This window comes from Pseudophryne corroboree, chromosome 11 (assembly GCF_028390025.1).
Source record: "Pseudophryne corroboree isolate aPseCor3 chromosome 11, aPseCor3.hap2, whole genome shotgun sequence".
NCBI lineage: Eukaryota > Metazoa > Chordata > Amphibia > Anura > Myobatrachidae > Pseudophryne > Pseudophryne corroboree.
Genome location: NC_086454.1, coordinates 68,409,391 through 68,428,877, shown reverse-complemented (window position 1 = coordinate 68,428,877; position 19,487 = coordinate 68,409,391). Strand labels below are relative to the sequence as shown.

Sequence of the window (19,487 nt, the reverse complement as noted above, 5' to 3'; positions counted from 1 at the left end):
TGTCGACACACGCGTACCGACACACAGCACACACACCGGGAATGCTCTGATAGAGGACAGGACCCCACTTAGCCCTTTGGAGAGACAGAGGGAGAGTCTGCCAGCACACACCCAGCGCTATATATATACAGGGATAACCTTATATAAGTGTTAATCCCTTATAGCTGCTGTTAATCTAGTTATCTGCTGCCAAAATGCCCCCCCTTCTCTTTTTTACCCTGAATCAGATGCAGTACTGCAGGGGAGAATCAGGGAGCCGTCCTTCCAGCGGAGCTGTGAGGGAATAATGGCGCCAGTGTGCTGAGATAGGCCCCGCCCCTTCACAACGTCCTTAACTCCCGCTTTTTTGTGTAAAATGGCAGGGGAAAAAATACATCCATATAGCCCTGGAGCTATATGTGATGTATTCCTTTTGCCAGCTAAGGTATATGTGTGTTATATTGCGTCTCAGGGCGCTCCCCCCCAGCGCCCTGCACCCTCAGTGACCGGAGTGTGAAGTGTGCTGAGAGCAATGGCGCACAGCTGCGGTGCTGTGCGCTACCTTAGTCTTGAAGACAGGATGTCTTCTGCCGCCGCTTTCACCGGACCTTCGTCTCTTCTGGCTCTGTAAGGGGGACGGCGGCGCGGCTCCGGTGACCCATCCAGGCTGAACCTGTGATCGTCCCTCTGGAGCTAACGTCCAGTAGCCTAAGAAGCCCAATCCACTCTGCACTCAGGTGAGTTCGCTTCTTCTCCCCTTAGTCCCACGATGCAGTGAGCCTGTTGCCAGCAGGACTCACTGAAAATAAAAAAACCTAACTAAACTTTTATTCTAAGCAGCTCTGGAGAGCTACCTAGTTTGCACCCTTCTCGGCCGGGCACAAAAATCTAACTGGCTTGGAGGAGGGTCATAGGGGGAGGAGCCAGTGCACACCACCTGATATCTCAAGCTTTTATTTTGTGCCCTGTCTCCTGCGGAGCCGCTATTCCCCATGGTCCTTACGGAGTCCCAGCATCCACTTAGGACGTTAGAGAAAACCTTGTAATGCCGTGAGTAAAAAACCTAACTGCATAGCAAATTTACTTGGCGCAGTCGCACTGCGGACATTGCGCATGCGCATTAGCGACTAATTGCTCCGTTGCGAAAAAAAAATAACGAGCGAACAACTCGGAATGACCCCCACTGTCAGCAGACATGTAGAATACTTAAGTGTCCTGTAAAATGCACAGCGCTGACATGCAGGCGGCTTTACAGAGGAGGATTTGCCCAAACAGTCCCAGGATCAGCTCTGCTTGCTATAATGGCACCCAAACGCTGACAGGGAGTGAGGGAGAGATGCAGCTCCAGGGCGGGAACATTTACTCTAAATGGCTCCCTGGGGGAGGGGCCACAGGTCAAAGCCTTATCCCCCTGCTGGACTTCACCACCGGGTACTGGGGGCTTAGTAAAACGGTTTTATAAGAGAAAACTGACCTGTGCCCATGCCCTGGTGGTCTAGTGGGGTCCCTGTACTACCAGTGTCCACGCCAGCATGTGCGGCCCGCCTCCCACCGGCCACGCGGGATCGCGATTAACAGCGGGTCCCGTTGAGGGGACCCCTTACCTCCTCCCTGTAGTGCGGCCATGCGACCCGGGAGAGCAGCGGTCGTGTGTGTGACTAACAATGAAGAAAACCGGAGCCTCCGCTGTAGGTACCCGGCAACCAGGGCGCGGGAGTGTACAGCGCCGCTGGGGGAGGTGATGGAGCTGCAGCAGGAGATGTCTGACTGACATCTGACACAGTCAGTGTCTCTGCTGCAGCCCTTGAAGTCTTCAAAAGCTTCTTTCAGGGCTGCTGGAGCAGCCCCCCTGTTAAGTGCCTACTTACTGCATGGCACCAACTACAAAACTGAGCTCCTGTGCACAGAGGCGGGGTTATAGAGGAGTTGGCGCTAGGCATTCTGGGAACAGTCAAAGCTTTGAGCCTGTTGGTGCCTCGGATCAAGATCCTACTCTACACCCCAATGTCATTCCCTGTGGAGCCCAGTGTACCCCGCAGCAGTAAATGCTTTAAAGCAGAGGTTCTCAAACTTGGTCCTCGTGGGCCCACACAGTGCATGTTTTGCAGGTCTCCTCACAGAATCACAAGTGAAATAATTAGCTCCACCTGTGGACCTTTTAAAATGTGTCAGTGAGTAATTAATACACCTGTGCACCTGCTGGGTTACCTGCAAAACATGCACTGTGTGTGCCCCCGAGGACCGAGTTTGAGAACCTCTGCTTTAAAGCATCAGTAGTATGGTGGCAATAGAAACAATGGTTTCTTTTGTCTGTACTATTTAGAAGTGTTTTATTGACATTAGTGTATGAAAGATAATAAGAATTTACTTACCGATAATTCTATTTCTCGGAGTCCGTAGTGGATGCTGGGGTTCCTGAAAGGACCATGGGGAATAGCGGCTCCGCAGGAGACAGGGCACAAAAGTAAAGCTTTCCGATCAGGTGGTGTGCACTGGCTCCTCCCCCTATGACCCTCCTCCAAGCCAGTTAGGTACTGTGCCCGGACGAGCGTACACAATAAGGGAGGAATTTTGAATCCCGGGTAAGACTCATACCAGCCACACCAATCACACCGTACAACTTGTGATCTAAACCCAGTTAACAGTATGATAACAGCGGAGCCTCTGAAAAGATGGCTCACAACAATAATAACCCGATTTTTGTAACTATGTACAAGTATTGCAGATAATCCGCACTTGGGATGGGCGCCCAGCATCCACTACGGACTCCGAGAAATAGAATTATCGGTAAGTAAATTCTTATTTTCTCTATCGTCCTAGTGGATGCTGGGGTTCCTGAAAGGACCATGGGGATTATACCAAAGCTCCCAAACGGGCGGGAGAGTGCGGATGACTCTGCAGCACCGAATGAGAGAACTCCAGGTCCTCCTTAGCCAGGGTATCAAATTTGTAGAATTTAGCAAACGTGTTTGCCCCTGACCAAGTAGCTGCTCGGCAAAGTTGTAAAGCCGAGACCCCTCGGGCAGCCGCCCAAGATGAGCCCACCTTCCTTGTGGAATGGGCATTTACATATTTTGGCTGTGGCAGGCCTGCCACAGAATGTGCAAGCTGAATTGTATTACACATCCAACTAGCAATAGTCTGCTTAGAAGCAAGAGCACCCAGTTTGTTGGGTGCATACAGGATAACAGCAAGTCAGTTTTCCTGACTCCAGCCGTCCTGGAACATATTTTCAGGGCCCTGACAACATCTAGCAACTTGGAGTCCTCCAAGTCCCTAGTAGGTGCAAGGCACCACAATAAGCTGGTTCAGGTGAAACACTGACACCACCTTAGGGAGAGAACTGGGGACGAGTCCGCAGCTCTGCCCTGTCCGAATGGACAAACAGATATGGGCTTTTTTGAGAAAAAACCACCAATTTGACACTCGCCTGGTCCAGGCCAGGGCCAAGAGCATGGTCACTTTTCATGTGAGATGCTTCAAATCCACAGATTTGACTGGTTTTAAACCAATGTGATTTGAGGAATCCCAGAACTACGTTGAGATCCCACAGTGCCACTGGAGGCACAAAAGGGGGTTGTATATGCAATACTCCCTTGACAAACTTCTGGACTTCAGGAACTGAAGCCAATTCTTTCTGGAAGAAAATCGACAGGGCCGAAATTTGAACCTTAATGGACCCCAATTTGAGGCCCATAGACACTCCTGTTTGCAGGAAATGCAGGAAACGACCGAGTTGAAATTTCTTTGTGGGGCCTTCCTGGCCTCACACCACGCAACATATTTTCGCCACATGTGGTGATAATGTTGTGCGGTCACCTCCTTTCTGGCTTTGACCAGGGTAGGAATGACCTCTTCCGGAATGCCTTTTTCCCTTAGGATCCGGCTTTCCACCGCCATGCCGACAAACGCAGCTGCGGTAAGTCTTGGAACAGACATGGTACTTGCTGAAGCAAGTCCCTTCTTAGCGGCAGAGGCCATAAGACCTCTGTAAGCATCTCTTGAAGTTCCGGGTACCAAGTCCTTCTTGGCCAATCCGGAGCCATGAGTATAGTTCTTACTCCTCTACGTCTTATAATTCTCAGCACCTTAGGTATGAGAAGCAGAGGAGGGAACACATACACCGACTGGTACACCCACGGTGTTACCAGAACGTCCACAGCTATTGCCTGAGGGTCTCTTGACCTGGCGCAATACCTGTCCCGTTTTTTGTTCAGACGGGACGCCATCATGTCCACCTTTGGTATTTCCCAACGGTTTACAATCATGTGGAAAAAACTTCCCGATGAAGTTTCCACTCTCCCGGGTGGAGGTCGTGCCTGCTGAGGAAGTCTGCTTCCCAGTTTCCATTCCCGGGATGAAACACTGCTGACAGTGCTATCACATGATTTTCCGCCCAGCGAAAAGTCCTTGCAGTTTTTGCCATTGCCCTCCTGCTTCTTGTGTCGCCCTGTCTGTTTACGTGGGCGACTGCCGTGATGTTTTTCCCACTGGATCAATACCGGCTGACCTTGAAGCAGAGGTCTTGCTAAGCTTAGAGCATTATAAATTTACCCTTAGCTCCAGTATATTTATGTGGAGAAAAGTCTCCAGACTTGATCACACTCCCTGGAAATTTTTTCCTTGTGTGACTGCTCCCCAGCCTCTCGGGCTGGGCTCCGTGGTCACCAGCATCCAATCCTGAATGCCGAATCTGCGGCCCTCTAGAAGATGAGCACTCTATAACCACCACAGGAGAGACACCCTTGTCCTTGGATATAGGGTTATCCGCTGATGCATCTGAAGATGCGATCCGGACCATTTGTCCAGCAGATCCCACTGAAAAGTTCTTGCGTGAAATCTGCCGAATGGAATTGCTTCGTAGGAAGCCACCATTTTTACCAGGACCCTTGTGCAATGATGCACTGTTTTTAGGAGGTTCCTGACTAGCTCGGATAACTCCCTGGCTTTCTCTTCCGGGAGAAACACCTTTTTCTGGACTGTGTCCAGAATCATCCCTAGGCACAGCAGACGTGTCGTCGGGATCAGCTGCGATTTTGGAATATTTAGAATCCACCCGTGCTGTTGTAGCAGTATCCGAGATAGTGCTACTCCGACCTCCAACTGTTCCCTGGACTATGCCCTTATCAGGAGATCGTCCAAGTAAGGGATAATTAAGACGCCTTTTCTTCGAAGATGAATCATCATTTCGGCCATTACCTTGGTAAAGACCCGGGGTGCCGTGGACAATCCAAACGGCAGCGTCTGAAACTGATAGTGACAGTTCTGCACCACGAACCTGAGGTACCCTTAGTGAGAAGGGCAAATTTGGGACATAGAGGTAAGCATCCCTGATGTCCCGGGACACTATATAGTCCCCTTCTTCCTGGTTCGTTATCACTGCTCTGAGTGACTCCATCTTGATTTGAACCTTTGTAAGTGTTCAAAAAAATTTTTAGAATAAGTCTCACCTAGCCTTCTGGCTTCAGTACCACAATATAGTGTGGAATAATACCCCTTTTCTTGTAGTAGGAGGGGTAATTTAATTATCACCTGCTGGGAATACAGCTTGTGAATTTTTTCCCATACTGCCTCCTTGTCGGAGGGAGACCTTGGTAAAGCAGACTTCAGGAGCCTGCGAAGGGGAAACGTCTCGACATTCCAATCTGTACCCCTGGGATACTACTTGTAGGATCCAGGGGTCCTGTACGGTCTCAGCGCCATGCTGAGAACTTGTCAGAAGCGGTGGAACGCTTCTGTTCCTGGGAATGGGCTGCCTGCTGCAGTCTTCTTCCCTTTCCTCTATCCCTGGGCAGATATGATCTTATAGGGACGAAAGGACTGAGGCTGAAAAGACGGTGTCTTTTTCTGCAGAGATGTGACTTAGGGTAAAAACGGCGGATTTTCCAGCAGTTGCCGTGGCCACCAGGTCCGATGGACCGACCCCAAATAACTCCTCTTCCTTTATACGGCAATACACCTTTGTGCCGTTTGGAATCTGCATCACCTGACCACTGTCGTGTCCATAACATCTTCTGGCAGATATGGACATCGCATTTACTCTTGATGCCAGAGTGCAAATATCCCTCTGTGCATCTCGCATATATAGAAATGCATCCTTTAAATGCTCTATAGTCAATAAAATACTGTCCCTGTCAAGGGTATCAATATTTTTAGTCAGGGAATCCGACCAAGCCACCCCAGCTCTGCACATCCAGGCTGAGGCGATCGCTGGTCGCAGTATAACACCAGTATGTGTGTATATACTTTTTATGATATTTTCCAGCCTCCTGTCAGCTGGTCCTTGAGGACGGCCCTATCTATAGACGGTACCGCCACTTGTTTTGATAAGCGTGTGAGCGCCTTATCCACCCTAAGGGGTGTTTCCCAATGCGCCCTAACTTCTGGCGGGAAAGGGTATACCGCCCATAATTTTCTATCGGGGGGAACCCACGCATCATCACACACTTTATTTAATTTATCTGATTCAGGAAAAACTACGGTAGTTTTTTCACATCCCACATAATACCCTCTTTTGTGGTACTTGTAGTATCAGAAATATGTAACACCTCCTTCATTGCCTTTAACGTGTGGCCCTAATAAGGAATACGTTTGTTTATTCACCGTCGACACTGGATTCAGTGTCCCTGTCTGTGTCTGTGTCGACCGACTAAAGTAAACGGGCGTTTTAAAACCCCTGACGGTGTTTTTGAGACGTCTGGACCGGTACTAATTGTTTGTCGGCCGTCTCATGTCGTCAACCGACCTTGCAGCGTGTTGACATTATCACGTAATTTCCTAAATAAGCCATTCATTCCGGTGTCGACTCCCTAGAGAGTGACATCACCATTACAGGCAATTGCTCCGCCTCCTCACCAACATCGTCCTCATACATGTCGACACACACGTACCGACACACAGCACACACACAGGGAATGCTCTGATAGAGGACAGGACCCACTAGCCCTTTGGAGAGACAGAGGGAGAGTTTACCAGCACACACCAAAAACGCTATAATTATATAGGGACAACCTTATATAAGTGTTTTCCCTTATAGCATCTTTTTTATATATTTCTAACGCCAATTTAGTGCCCCCCCTCTCTGTTTTAACCCTGTTTCTGTAGTGCAGTGCAGGGGAGAGCCTGGGAGCCTTCCCTCCAGCCTTTCTGTGAGGGAAAATGGCGCTGTGTGCTGAGGAGATAGGCCCCGCCCCTTTTTCGGCGGCCTCGTCTCCCGCTCTTAACGGATTCTGGCAGGGGTTAAATATCTCCATATAGCCTCCGGAGGCTATATGTGAGGTATTTTTAGCCAAAATAGGTATTCATTTGCCTCCCAGGGCGCCCCCCTCCCAGCGCCCTGCACCCTCAGTGACTGCCGTGTGAAGTGTGCTGAGAGGAAAATGGCGCACAGCTGCAGTGCTGTGCGCTACCTTTAGAAGACTGAGGAGTCTTCTGCCGCCGATTCTGGACCTCTTCTTACTTCAGCATCTGCAAGGGGGCCGGCGGCAAGGCTCCGGTGACCATCCAGGCTGTACCTGTGATCGTCCCTCTGGAGCTGATGTCCAGTAGCCAAGAAGCCAATCCATCCTGCACGCAGGTGAGTTCACTTCTTCTCCCCTAAGTCCCTCGTTGCAGTGATCCTGTTGCCAGCAGGACTCACTGTAAAATAAAAAACCTAAGCTAAACTTTTCTAAGCAGCTCTTTAGGAGAGCCACCTAGATTGCACCCTTCTCGGCCGGGCACAAAAATCTAACTGGCTTGGAGGAGGGTCATAGGGGGAGGAGCCAGTGCACACCACCTGATCGGAAAGCTTTACTTTTGTGCCCTGTCTCCTGCGGAGCCGCTATTCCCCATGGTCCTTTCAGGAACCCCAGCATCCACTAGGACGATAGAGAAATAACAAAGTACTGGCCGGTACAGTTAAATGAATGTAGAAGGCCAGACACAATATATAACCATAGGTACAGTCAGAGGCTTTAGCCAAGGTGAAACCTATTGGTAAGATAAGCTACATCCTGCTCTGGAGTACACTAAGAAGTGTGTATACACATACAAACAGGATGGAAGAGGTATAAATTGCCTACTAACTGCTGGCCAACACCCCAAGAGGTGTCCCGGAGTCAGTTTTCATGGTAAGATAATGTAGTAGTTCCTATTGTACATCTTCTTGGCTCCCAGCACAATGGCAAACTGACGTATAGGGCTCAATTTAATGCAATGTGCCTACCCGTGATACACTACGACCACAGCATCTATAGTGGTGCACAGTAAAATGAGCAACGTTGGGCAACCATAAGTATCATCAATGTGCAAGATGCACATCAAATCTCAACGTTGCATTTCATTGAATTGCCCCATAGTCAGTGTCGAGCTGGGGCATGAAAGGCCCACCGGGGGGATGTAGTGGTAGGGGCCATGTTTAGGGGTGTAGCTAGTCTTTAGCCACCATATTGGTTTGCCTAACCATTAGAGAGTGCATGGTCTGGGTCCCTTTATAAATATATATGGTAAATACTGCCAACACATGCATAATAATGTACCAGATTAATACCAGATATGCACTGTACACAATACTCAATAGTACTGTGCAGTAAAAGGTAACATGTATAATTATAATCAGGTCTGGAACCTGATCCCTAGAGGAGGAAAAGGGGCCCACGGGGGGGTTTCCCACTGTGACCAATCCAACCCTGCCTATAGTGCAATTACTGAGCACCATGCCTCTAAATAATCACTATTACTGAGTATCGGACACAATCTCAGCGCAGTAAAGTGATTATTAATATGAGATTCTGAGCTTAGCAAAGTATTGCCATAGTGAAACCAGACAATACCTCTGCCGCAAACCAGTAAATATCTATTGTATTATTTTTGCCTGTGTGATACTTGAATGACAATGCATGCAATAACATGGAAACTGTATTATGGGAATAGAGCAGTTAAAATAAATCCCATCTAATATAAACTTCTTTGTAATAAACTGTTGCTGTATGTAAGTGAATCAGTAACTGGCTATGAGGAGTAATTTGCTTCACAAAACACACACACCCCCGTATGTCACAGGCAGACTTGTGAAATCAGTTTATTAGTTGTTGCAATGAAATCAAACAATGGATCGATTCCCATATACAATCAAAATGGTTAAATTAGTCTAATTAGTCTATCAGCAAGAATGAAAAGGTTTTGTTGGTATAAAACTACAAAATAGTCCCATCGTCACAGGGACCTCAAAAATATTGGCAGCATTATCTTCTAAAGATCGACAGTCAGTAGGACTGAGCGTATTATCTGGAATGGAAGTCACACAATGGACCATGTTTATTGTTACAGAGAACTGATTACTTACACTTCTGTGTAGAGGGATCTGGTATGAAATCCCGACTGTCAGAATCCCGACCTCTAGCGCAGCATGTCCACTCGCCGGCCAGCTTCGCCACACTATATTCCCCCTCAGGTGGTGGCGTGGACCCGAGTGGGAATACCGGGCAGCGGTTGGGATTTTGACCGCTGGCAGTTTCCCTGCTGTCGAGATTCCGGCGTCGGTATTTCCACCGCCAGGATCCAGTCGTTCGGGAAATTAACTGGGGATAAGATGGGCTGATTTAGTGCATCGGTCAGTACTACAGCAGTTTCCTGTAATGTTAGAAGGGCACTCAGAAATATGGCAGCTTGCAGTGAGCAATTTCTAGATATTTCTTGTCTCTCTGTAACATTCCAGAAAATGTTACAATATCATAATTATTTTAATACATGGATCTAAGGTGTGCGCAGCTGAAGATAAATTATATGGGTAGCCCCCAGGTACAGAATGCTAATGCAGTGGGAATGATGTACATTGATCTGTATTATACATTCATCACTTACAGGGGAGATTTAAAGTACATGTTTTGCACCACTTTAACAATCACATAGCGTTGTAACACACATTGCCCTATCGCTGCTTTATATAGCCACCATGGAATAAATATAACACATATTTAGAGTTCTGGAACGTTTGTGCTGGGTCTCAATGCCTTCATTTATCATAGATTCAATAAACTACAGCTCTGCAGGTTTACGAGGTTCCAGCCAGCCACACTGCAGACCTGACATTAAAGTAAGTGTTGAAAATGCAGCCTCCGAGCAGCTGTAGCTGGCCCCGTTATCAGGCTCCACAGCCTTCCAGAGCAAATCCTGTAGCATTGCACAGAGGGAGACTTTATTACTTATGCAGGTACGCATCTAGCCACAGCTCTCCAGACTCTTTAAGGGAGCTGCAAGAAATAGAAGGAGAATTAGAAAGCATTTGGCACATTTTAGATATTGGGAATTTTATTAATAATGGAAAATAATAGCTACAGACACCGTCTAGGCCAGTGGTTCTCAACCGCGGTCCTCAAGTACCCCCTAACAGTTCATGTTTTCCAGGTCTCCTCACAGGATTGCAAGTGAAATAATTTGCTCCACCTGTGGGTCTTTTACAATGTGTCGGTGAGTAATGAATACACCTGTTCAACTGCTAGGTGACCTGGAAAACATGAACTGTTGGGTGTACTTGAGGACCGAGGTTGAGAACCACTGGCTAGGTTACTCATTAAAATGGATTTAAAACTCTAATAACCCTTTCACGTTATAAAAATAACCCGTATATTGGTGGTCATTCCGAGTTGTTCGCTCGCAAGCTGCTTTTAGCAGCTTTGCACACGCTAAGCCGCCGCCTACTGGGAGTGAATCTTAGCTTATCAAAATTGCGAACGAAAGATTCGCAATATTGCAAAAAGACTTCTCTGTGCAGTTTCTGAGTAGCTCGAGACTTACTCTGCCAGTGCGATCAGTTCAGTGCTTGTCGTTCCTGGTTTGACGTCACAAACACACCCAGCGTTCGCCCAGACACTCCCCCGTTTCTCCAGCCACTCCCGCGTTTTTCCCAGAAACGGTAGCGTTTTTTCAAACACTCCCATAAAACGGCCAGTTTCCGCCCAGAAACACCCACTTCCTGTCAATCACACTCCGATCTCCAGAACGAAGAAAAAACCTCGTAATGCCGTGAGTAAAATATCAATCTTCATAGCAAATTTACTTGGCGCAGTCGCAGTGCGAACATTGCGCATGCGCAAATAGCGGAAAATCGCTGCGATGCGAAGAAAATTACCGAGCGAACAACTCGTAATGACCACCATTGCCGGGTCGACACGGGTCACTGTGCGGTGTGAAAGGGCCCATGGAGAATTCCCGGATCGCCTGACCCGGTAATTGAACCCGGGTTATAAGAAGGGTTATTCCCAGGTTGAATACCGGGTCAGTGGCAGTGTGAATGGGTTGCCAGGTCGATGCAACCCGGTACCCATTCACAGCATAGGGAGAGGCAGTGCGGAGATGACCTCATCTCCCAGCAACACCTCCCCCGATGCCGGCTCCGCCCCCGCTGCTATGGCAACCCTACCCGGCATATTGCCCGGTCTGCAAGCCAGATCTTAGGGTCCAAGGCCGGGTCCCACCCGGGAAGGACCCGTTTCCAATTCCCGGGTGGGTTCCGGATTAGAGATGTGGAAGGGGTACAAGGGGTAAATTTACTAAAGCTTCTAAAAGTGAAAAGAGGTGATGTTGCCCATAGCAACAGATTATGTCATTTCCTAGGATGTAATAAAGAAATAACAGATAATCTGATTGGTTGCTATGGACAATATAACCTCTATTCACTTTTAGAAGTTTTTGTAAATTTACTCCTACGTGTTTATACAAGTGCAAGTAAAACAGACAAATCTCTCATTCCTCTGCATTGAACAAATGATGCTCCTACTATAGGTGACATTCCAAGAAACAAAGGTAGAACAGACGTGTAAGAGCGCCTCCTTATAGAAGTTATTTGCTTCTGTACATTGATTTCCATCACATCCCTATTTCTTCCAAACTGTACTATGTTAAGATACGTCTGTGTTTAAAGAAATTGGGTTCCCATCAATACAACCCTCAGCGTTCCGCTGGTTGGGAAATGGGCTTTTCTACAAATACTGAAACTGTGGCACTTCCCAAACAGAAGATGAAGAACGTCCCATTATTCCTGAGATAGCCCTATATTCTTGCTGCTAACAATACATGGAGAGAGGTCAAAAGATATAACTCAAGAGTGAGACAGTGCAAGGCCCCACAGGCCTGGTTTATGTCACTTACTGAACTATATCAGCAAACGCAGTGAACAGTGGTTTGGACTGGTATTCAATGCTGTACTTCTTGCAGAGCGAGCGGACAAGAGGAGCGACCTTCCAGTAATTGTGCCGTGGCATAGTGGGGAATAAACTGTAGGCAGAAAGTGGCAATGGTGAAATAACAAGCTAGACAGAGATCAACTGCTTGTGCCCACCCTTAATTACTTACTGATGTTCAATCTGGAAATTGAGGTGACCACTGAACCAATCGTTAAACAGAGACTGGTCCACGTTACAAGTGGCTTGTAGCTGTAGGAAGTAAAAGGCAGACAAATGTGTAAGAGAGTATTACCAGTGACACAAAGCACTCAGGAACTACAGATGTGTACTCTTAAGGGGGAGGGGGGGGGGGGGGGTACACACAGAGAGTTCCGTGTTTAAAATCTAAGCAATAAGGATCTGTTGTGTGTATGCCCCCCAGCCCGCGCGTCGCTATTGCTAGATTGGCCTGCATGCAGGCTCAATCTAGCGGGTCGCTCACTTCAGCGCTGTGTGAAGTGAGCGGCCCTCCGTTGCGCTGTGCTGAGCGGGGGGAGAGATGTGTGCTGAGCGGTCTGTGTTAAGATCGCTCAGCACACATCTCTCCCGTCAGTACTGGCCTTTACATCTAGCCTCAGTACGCCATGCAGCGAGAGTTGCCTGGCGTAAGTGAGCCACCAGGTCCCGGGCAACTCTGCTAACGCTGGGTGTATATTGTCTGAGAGTGAGTCTGGATACGGAGCAGAACAGAAAGAAGCTGCGGCTGCTACATTGTAGCACTTCATTTACAGACTCAGTCACACACCATATACAAGTGTCATATATAGAATTAATCAGCACAGGCTCCTTGTGCATCCTAGTCACATTGTGTTGCAACTAACACACATTTCTGGCAAATAAGATGCAAAAAGACACCCAACGCTAGAAGGGTATAATCGCGACCAGGCATGCTGAGAGGGGCTGTTTGGCTTGACTGCAGCAAAGATGTATGAGGACACATCTGTACAAATGACTTCATTACTAACAATCTGATCTACAGTAGAAATCTAGACCTCCTGTACATGAATGGCTCCATAACAGATTACAAATAGAAACACTTCCCAGTACATGTCCAGGTGTGTAAATTCTGCTGGTCACTGTAAGGCCAAATAGTCACAAAATACCAGAGGAGAGGTCTCTACACTCAACATAATAGAAGCAAAGACACTGGGGCCAATAAGAGTGCACTGCTCGTGCCAAACAGAATGGCATGGTTTTACAGTGATGTGTCTAGATCCGAGGGCAGCAAAAAGATTCCCTCCCACCCAGGTCTAGATGGTCAGCAACGTGCAGATAAAGTTGCGCACCCAGTCAGGTGGATCTCCATGCACGGCTGCAAGTGGCAAGTATTTGCATACAGGGCATATGGGATTTTACGTATCTGGGTGGGAACTTGGTGTCTTTCTATGAAACTGGTCTTTTCAGGGTGGCAACAATGCAAGCGCACAGAACCACCCTGTCATGTGGGAGTGTCATGAGCGTGTAGCTAAGCTATACGCATGCGAGTCATACACACGGGGAAGGGAAGTCTGATTCTGAAAAATCCCTTGGCATCTAGCATGGTGTTGTTGCAAGTGCAGATACCAATGATGGTGATTGCTGCAAGTGACGTAAAAGGTCTGCAGAGAGGTGTAAAAATCAGAAGAGCAGCCTATTACCCCTTTCCAACCAGCCCTTTCATTGCTTACACGTCATCATTTTCCTCTTAAAGCTTTGTACTGCAGTGTGCGCTTCTCCGTCAAAGTGCAACATACAGAGTGCCCCAATAAAATCACAGGATGAGACCGCCAGCTCTCCTTTGGCTAAAAGTGGGCATCTGCCTCTCTGCACAGTACAACAACCCTAAAGCATACTTGGGCACTCTCCCAGATCCTGCGGAAGATTCCTGATTTTTTGGGTAGCCCCCTGCACACCCGGAAGAGCTGGCACCCCTCCCACATCCTGTCCACTTCCTAGTTAAGTGGGTCTGTCAGGAGGGGCGTGGCCTAATGATGGGACTCTATGGTAATTGCGTCACTTTAGCCTCGCGCCCTATTGAAATGTGTGTGAACCGTAGCATTTTTTTTTCAAGGGGGTGGGACCTAATGATGCAATAGTCCAACCCCGCCCCCATTACCACCCATCTGCTTATCATCTCTGGGCTTTTCCCACAGAGGAAAATACATATGTATGCCCTTAAGTCTGTACATCTATAATGATCTTGTATGTAAATATGACTAACAACAAAAGAGAAGTAGATAATGCTGCTCACCTGCGTAGAAAGCCACTCTTTGTTCTGGTCATAGTCTATGTTCATTGGAATGTGATTCATCTGTGTCACCCACACAAACCAGTTGCTCTCCAGGAATCTAAAATACAATTAAATCACATATATAGAATCACATTAGCCATGCATTTCTAGAGCTGCTCTCCTTATACATACCTTGAAGAACTTATTATCAGGCAGTAGTTTAGTAACCTTGCCTCAACACAAGTGAGATAATAAAACTGACCTCAGAACAAGTTACTAATCTGGAACATATATTACTGCTCCGGAGTGCAATGAATAAAACAAGCCCAGAAGGTTCTGTAACCTGACAGGTCATCACACAGTGACTGCTTTTGGACTTTAACAAAAACAGTGTGTACCAGTAATACAGTAACTTTACCATGGTCAGTACTACTTACACATACGGGAAAGGCTCCACCCCCTTTGTGACATTATCCCAATACACCAAACCACAGGTATAACAGAGGACATAACTCTGGCACCTGTGGGGGCAGATGTATTAAGCTTGTGAGAAGTGATAAAGCAGTGATAAGTGTAAGGTGATAATGCACCAGCCAATCAGCTCCAATATGTAAATTGACAGGAGCTGATTGGCTGCTGCATTATCACCTTGTACTTATCACTGCTTTATCACTTCTCCCCCCTACTTAAGCTACAGAGCTATATCTGGAGACTAGAACACAAATGTTCTGGAACCTGAGAGGAGCATATTCTATTCTAATATATGAGGTGTATTCTAAAAACCAGTCAGAGTCTAGATTTTTATAGAATGTGCTAGCTAAATGAAAACTAGAATCCGATTGATCTCTTTAGAAGTCTTGAACACACAGGACACATCTCCGACTGCTCTGGACCAGCCAAACCACTGTACCTAGGAGCAGTTACCAATACAGGAACCACAGCTCAGCTTTCGGGGAACAGACTACAAATATTCACAGCAATTATATAAATGCATTTGCCTACCCAGAATGTAGAACATTAGAACAATGCCCATCTGCATAATGCAGTTATTACCTAGGAACCTGGGAAAACACAGTTCATTGTTTCTCTGCTAACGATTTCCAATGTGGTACTACTTACCTGACTAACATGAACATGCTGATGGTGCCACCGATCCCAATGAGAGGGAAATAGCACAGGGAAAATCTCACGTAGAATGAAATCATCCAGGCCATGTCCTGTGGGGCGGAAATAAACATGGTCTGAAATGACTTCATAACAATAAGACTCCTGTACAGCTTTGAAACCCTGAGGCACTACTTCTCTCTAGTGACTTTCCACGCCTGGTATTGTACACATGAACCCATTTCACAGGTAGATCTATACAATACAGCAATTAGACACTACGCTCGTAGATAAATCATCTGGAAAGTCTCTAGTTGTAGGTTCATACTTAGCTGCTCAAACACACAAGCGGTGTCCTGCCTCTCCATGTAATACAAAAATAAGAATTTACTTACCGATAATTCTATTTCTCGGAGTCCGTAGTGGATGCTGGGGTTCCTGAAAGGACCATGGGGAATAGCGGCTCCGCAGGAGACAGGGCACAAAAAAGTAAAGCTTTTACCAGATCAGGTGGTGTGCACTGGCTCCTCCCCCTATGACCCTCCTCCAGACTCCAGTTAGGTACTGTGCCCGGACGAGCGTACACAATAAGGGAGGCAATTTGAATCCCGGGTAAGACTCATACCAGCCACACCAATCACACCGTACAACTTGTGATCTAAACCCAGTTAACAGTATGATAATAGAAAGAGCCTCTTAAAGATGGCTCCTTAACAATATAACCCGAATTTGTTAACAATAACTATGTACAGTATTGCAGATAATCCGCACTTGGGATGGGCGCCCAGCATCCACTACGGACTCCGAGAAATAGAATTATCGGTAAGTAAATTCTTATTTTCTCTATCGTCCTAAGTGGATGCTGGGGTTCCTGAAAGGACCATGGGGATTATACCAAAGCTCCCAAACGGGCGGGAGAGTGCGGATGACTCTGCAGCACCGAATGAGAGAATTCCAAGTCCTCTTTTGCCAGGGTATCAAATTTGTAGAATTTTACAAACGTGTTTTCCCCCGACCACGTAGCTGCTCGGCAGAATTGTAATGCCGAGACCCCTCGGGCAGCCGCCCAAGATGAGCCCACCTTCCTTGTGGAATGGGCCTTAACAGATTTAGGCTGTGGCAGGCCTGCCACAGAATGAGCAAGTTGAATTGTGTTACAAATCCAACGAGCAATCGTCTGCTTAGAAGCAGGGGCACCCAACTTGTTGGGTGCATATAGTATCAACAGCGAGTCAGATTTTCTGACTTCAGCCGTCCTTGAAATGTATATTTTTAAGGCTCTGACAACGTCCAACAACTTGGAGTCCTCCAAGTCGCCAGTGGCCGCAGGCACCACAATAGGTTGGTTCAGGTGAAACGCTGATACCACCTTAGGGAGAAAATGCGGACGAGTCCTCAGTTCTGCCCTATCCGAATGGAAGATTAGATAAGGGCTTTTATAAGATAAAGCCGCCAATTCAGATACTCTCCTGGCGGAAGCCAGGGCCAGTAACATAGTCACTTTCCATGTGAGATATTTAAAATCCACCTTTTTCAATGGTTCAAACCAATGGGATTTGAGGAAATCTAAAACTACATTTAGATCCCACGGTGCCACCGGAGGCACCACAGGAGGCTGTATATGCAGTACTCCTTTAACAAAAGTCTGTACCTCAGGAACTGAGGCCAATTCTTTTTGGAAGAATATTGACAGGGCCGAAATTTGAACCTTAATAGATCTCAATTTGAGACCCATAGACAATCCTGATTGTAGGAAATGTAGGAAACGACCCAGTTGAAATTCCTCCGTCGGAACACTCCGATCCTCGCACCACGCGACATATTTTCGCCAAATGCGGTGATAATGTTTCGCGGTGACTTCCTTCCTTGCCTTAATCAAGGTAGGAAAGACTTCTTCTGGAATGCCTTTCCCTTTTAGGATCTGGCGTTCAACCGCCATGCCGTCAAACGCAGCCGCGGTAAGTCTTGAAAGAGACAGGGACCCTGTTGTAGCAGGTCCCTTCTCAGAAGTAGAGGGCACGGGTCGTCCGTGACCAACTCTTGAAGTTCCGGGTACCAAGTCCTTCTTGGCCAATCCGGAGCCACTAGTATTGTTCTTACTCCTCTTCACCGTATAATCTTCAATACCTTTGGTATGAGAGGCAGAGGAGGAAACACATATACTGATTTGTACACCCAAGGTGTTACCAGTGCGTCCACAGCTATTGCCTGTGGATCTCTTGACCTGGCGCAATACTTGTCCAGTTTCTTGTTGAGGCGAGACGCCATCATGTCTACCATTGGTCTTTCCCAACAGTTTATTAGCATGTGGAAGACTTCTGGATGAAGACCCCACTCTCCCGGGTGAATATCGTGTCTGCTGAGGAAGTCTGCTTCCCAGTTGTCCACGCCCGGGAAGAACACTGCTGACAGTGCTATTACGTGATTCTCCGCCCAGCGAAGAATCTTGGCAGCTTCTGCCATTGCACTCCTGCTTCTTGTGCCGCCCTGTCTGTTTACATGGGCGACCGCCGTGATGTTGTCCGACTGAATCAACACCGGTTTTCCTTGCAGGAGTGGTTCCGCCTGGCTTAGAGCATTTTAGATTGCTCTTAGTACCAGAATGTTTATGTGAAGAGACTTTTCCAGGTTCGTCCATACCCCCTGGAAGTTTCTTCCTTGTGTGACTGCTCCCCAACCTCTCAGGCTGGCGTCCGTGGTCACCAGGATCAAATCCTGTATGCCGAATCTGCGGCCCTCCAATAGATGAGCCTTTTGCAACCACCACAGAAGATATACCCTTGTCCTTGGCGACAGGGTTATTCGCAGGTGCATCTGAGGATGCGACCCTGACCATTTGTCCAACAGATCCCTTTGGAAAATTCTTGCATGGAATCTGCCGAATGGAATTGCTTCGTAAAAAGCCACCATTTTTCCCAGGACTCTTGTGCATTGATGTACAGACACCTTTCCTGGTTTTAGGAGGTTCCTGACAGGTCGGATAACTCCTTGGCTTTTTCCTCGGGAAGAAAAACCTTTTTCTGAACCGTGTCCAGAATCATCCATAGGAACAGCAGACGTATCGTCGGAAAACAGCTGCGATTCTTGGAATATTTAGAATCCAGTCGTGCCGTCGAAGAACTACTTTAGATAGTGCTCTTCCGACCTCCAACTGTTCTCTGGAACTTGCCCTTTTCAGGTCGTGCAAGTAAGGGATAATTTAGATGCCTTTTTTCTTTGAAGAAACATCTTTTCGGCCATTACCTTGGTAAAAAGGCCCGGGGTGCCGTGGATAATTCAAACGGCATCGTCTGAAACTGATATTGACAGTTCTGTACCACGAACCAGAGGTACCTTGATGAGAAGGACAAAATTTGGACATGGAGGTAATCCTTGATGTCCAGGGACACCATATAGTCCCCTTTTTTCCGGTTCGCTATCAATGCTCTGAGTGACTTTATCTCGATTTGAACCTTTTATGTAAGTGTTCAAAACATTTTAGATTTAGACTATGTGTCACCAAGCCGTCTGGCTTCAGTACCACAATATAGTGTGGAAAAATAATACCCTTTTCCTTGTCGTAGGAGGGGTACTTTGATTATCACCTGCTGGATATACAGCTTGTGAATTGTTTCCAATGCTGCCTCCCTGTCGGAGGGAGCCGTTGGTAAAGCAGACTTCAGGAACCTGCGAGGAGAAGATGTCTCGACTCTCCAATCTTTACCCCTGGGATAATACTCGTACGATCTAGGGGTCAACTTGCGAGTGATCCCACTGCGCCCTGAGACTCTTGAGACTACCCCCCCACCTTGAGTCCGCTTGCACGGCCCCAGCGTCATGCTGAGGACTTGGCAGACGCGGTGGAGGGCTTCTTTTCCTGGGAAAGGGCTGCCTGCTGCAGTCTACTTCCCTTACCTCTATGTCTGGGCAGATATGACTGGCCTTTTGCCTGCATGCCCTCATGGGAAAGGAAAGATTGAGGCTGAAAAGACGGTGTCTTTTTTAGCTGAGAT

General features: G+C 47.4%; 1 protein-coding gene across 2 annotated transcripts in view; it reads right to left on the bottom strand.

The window, feature by feature from the left end:
* Nucleotides 1-9,015: 9,015 nt before the first annotated feature.
* Nucleotides 9,016-19,487, bottom strand: part of FADS1 (fatty acid desaturase 1) — a 30,719-nt gene continuing 20,247 nt past the window's right edge. For both annotated transcript variants that reach the window (XM_063944402.1, XM_063944403.1), the window contains exons 8-12: nt 15,511-15,608; nt 14,413-14,509; nt 12,313-12,392; nt 12,109-12,234; nt 9,016-10,211 (exon numbers count right to left, since the gene is read on the bottom strand). In XM_063944402.1, the coding sequence (XP_063800472.1) occupies nt 10,160-10,211; nt 12,109-12,234; nt 12,313-12,392; nt 14,413-14,509; nt 15,511-15,608 (453 nt within the window). In that variant the 3' untranslated portion in view covers nt 9,016-10,159. The remainder of the gene's footprint in view (nt 10,212-12,108; nt 12,235-12,312; nt 12,393-14,412; nt 14,510-15,510; nt 15,609-19,487) is intronic.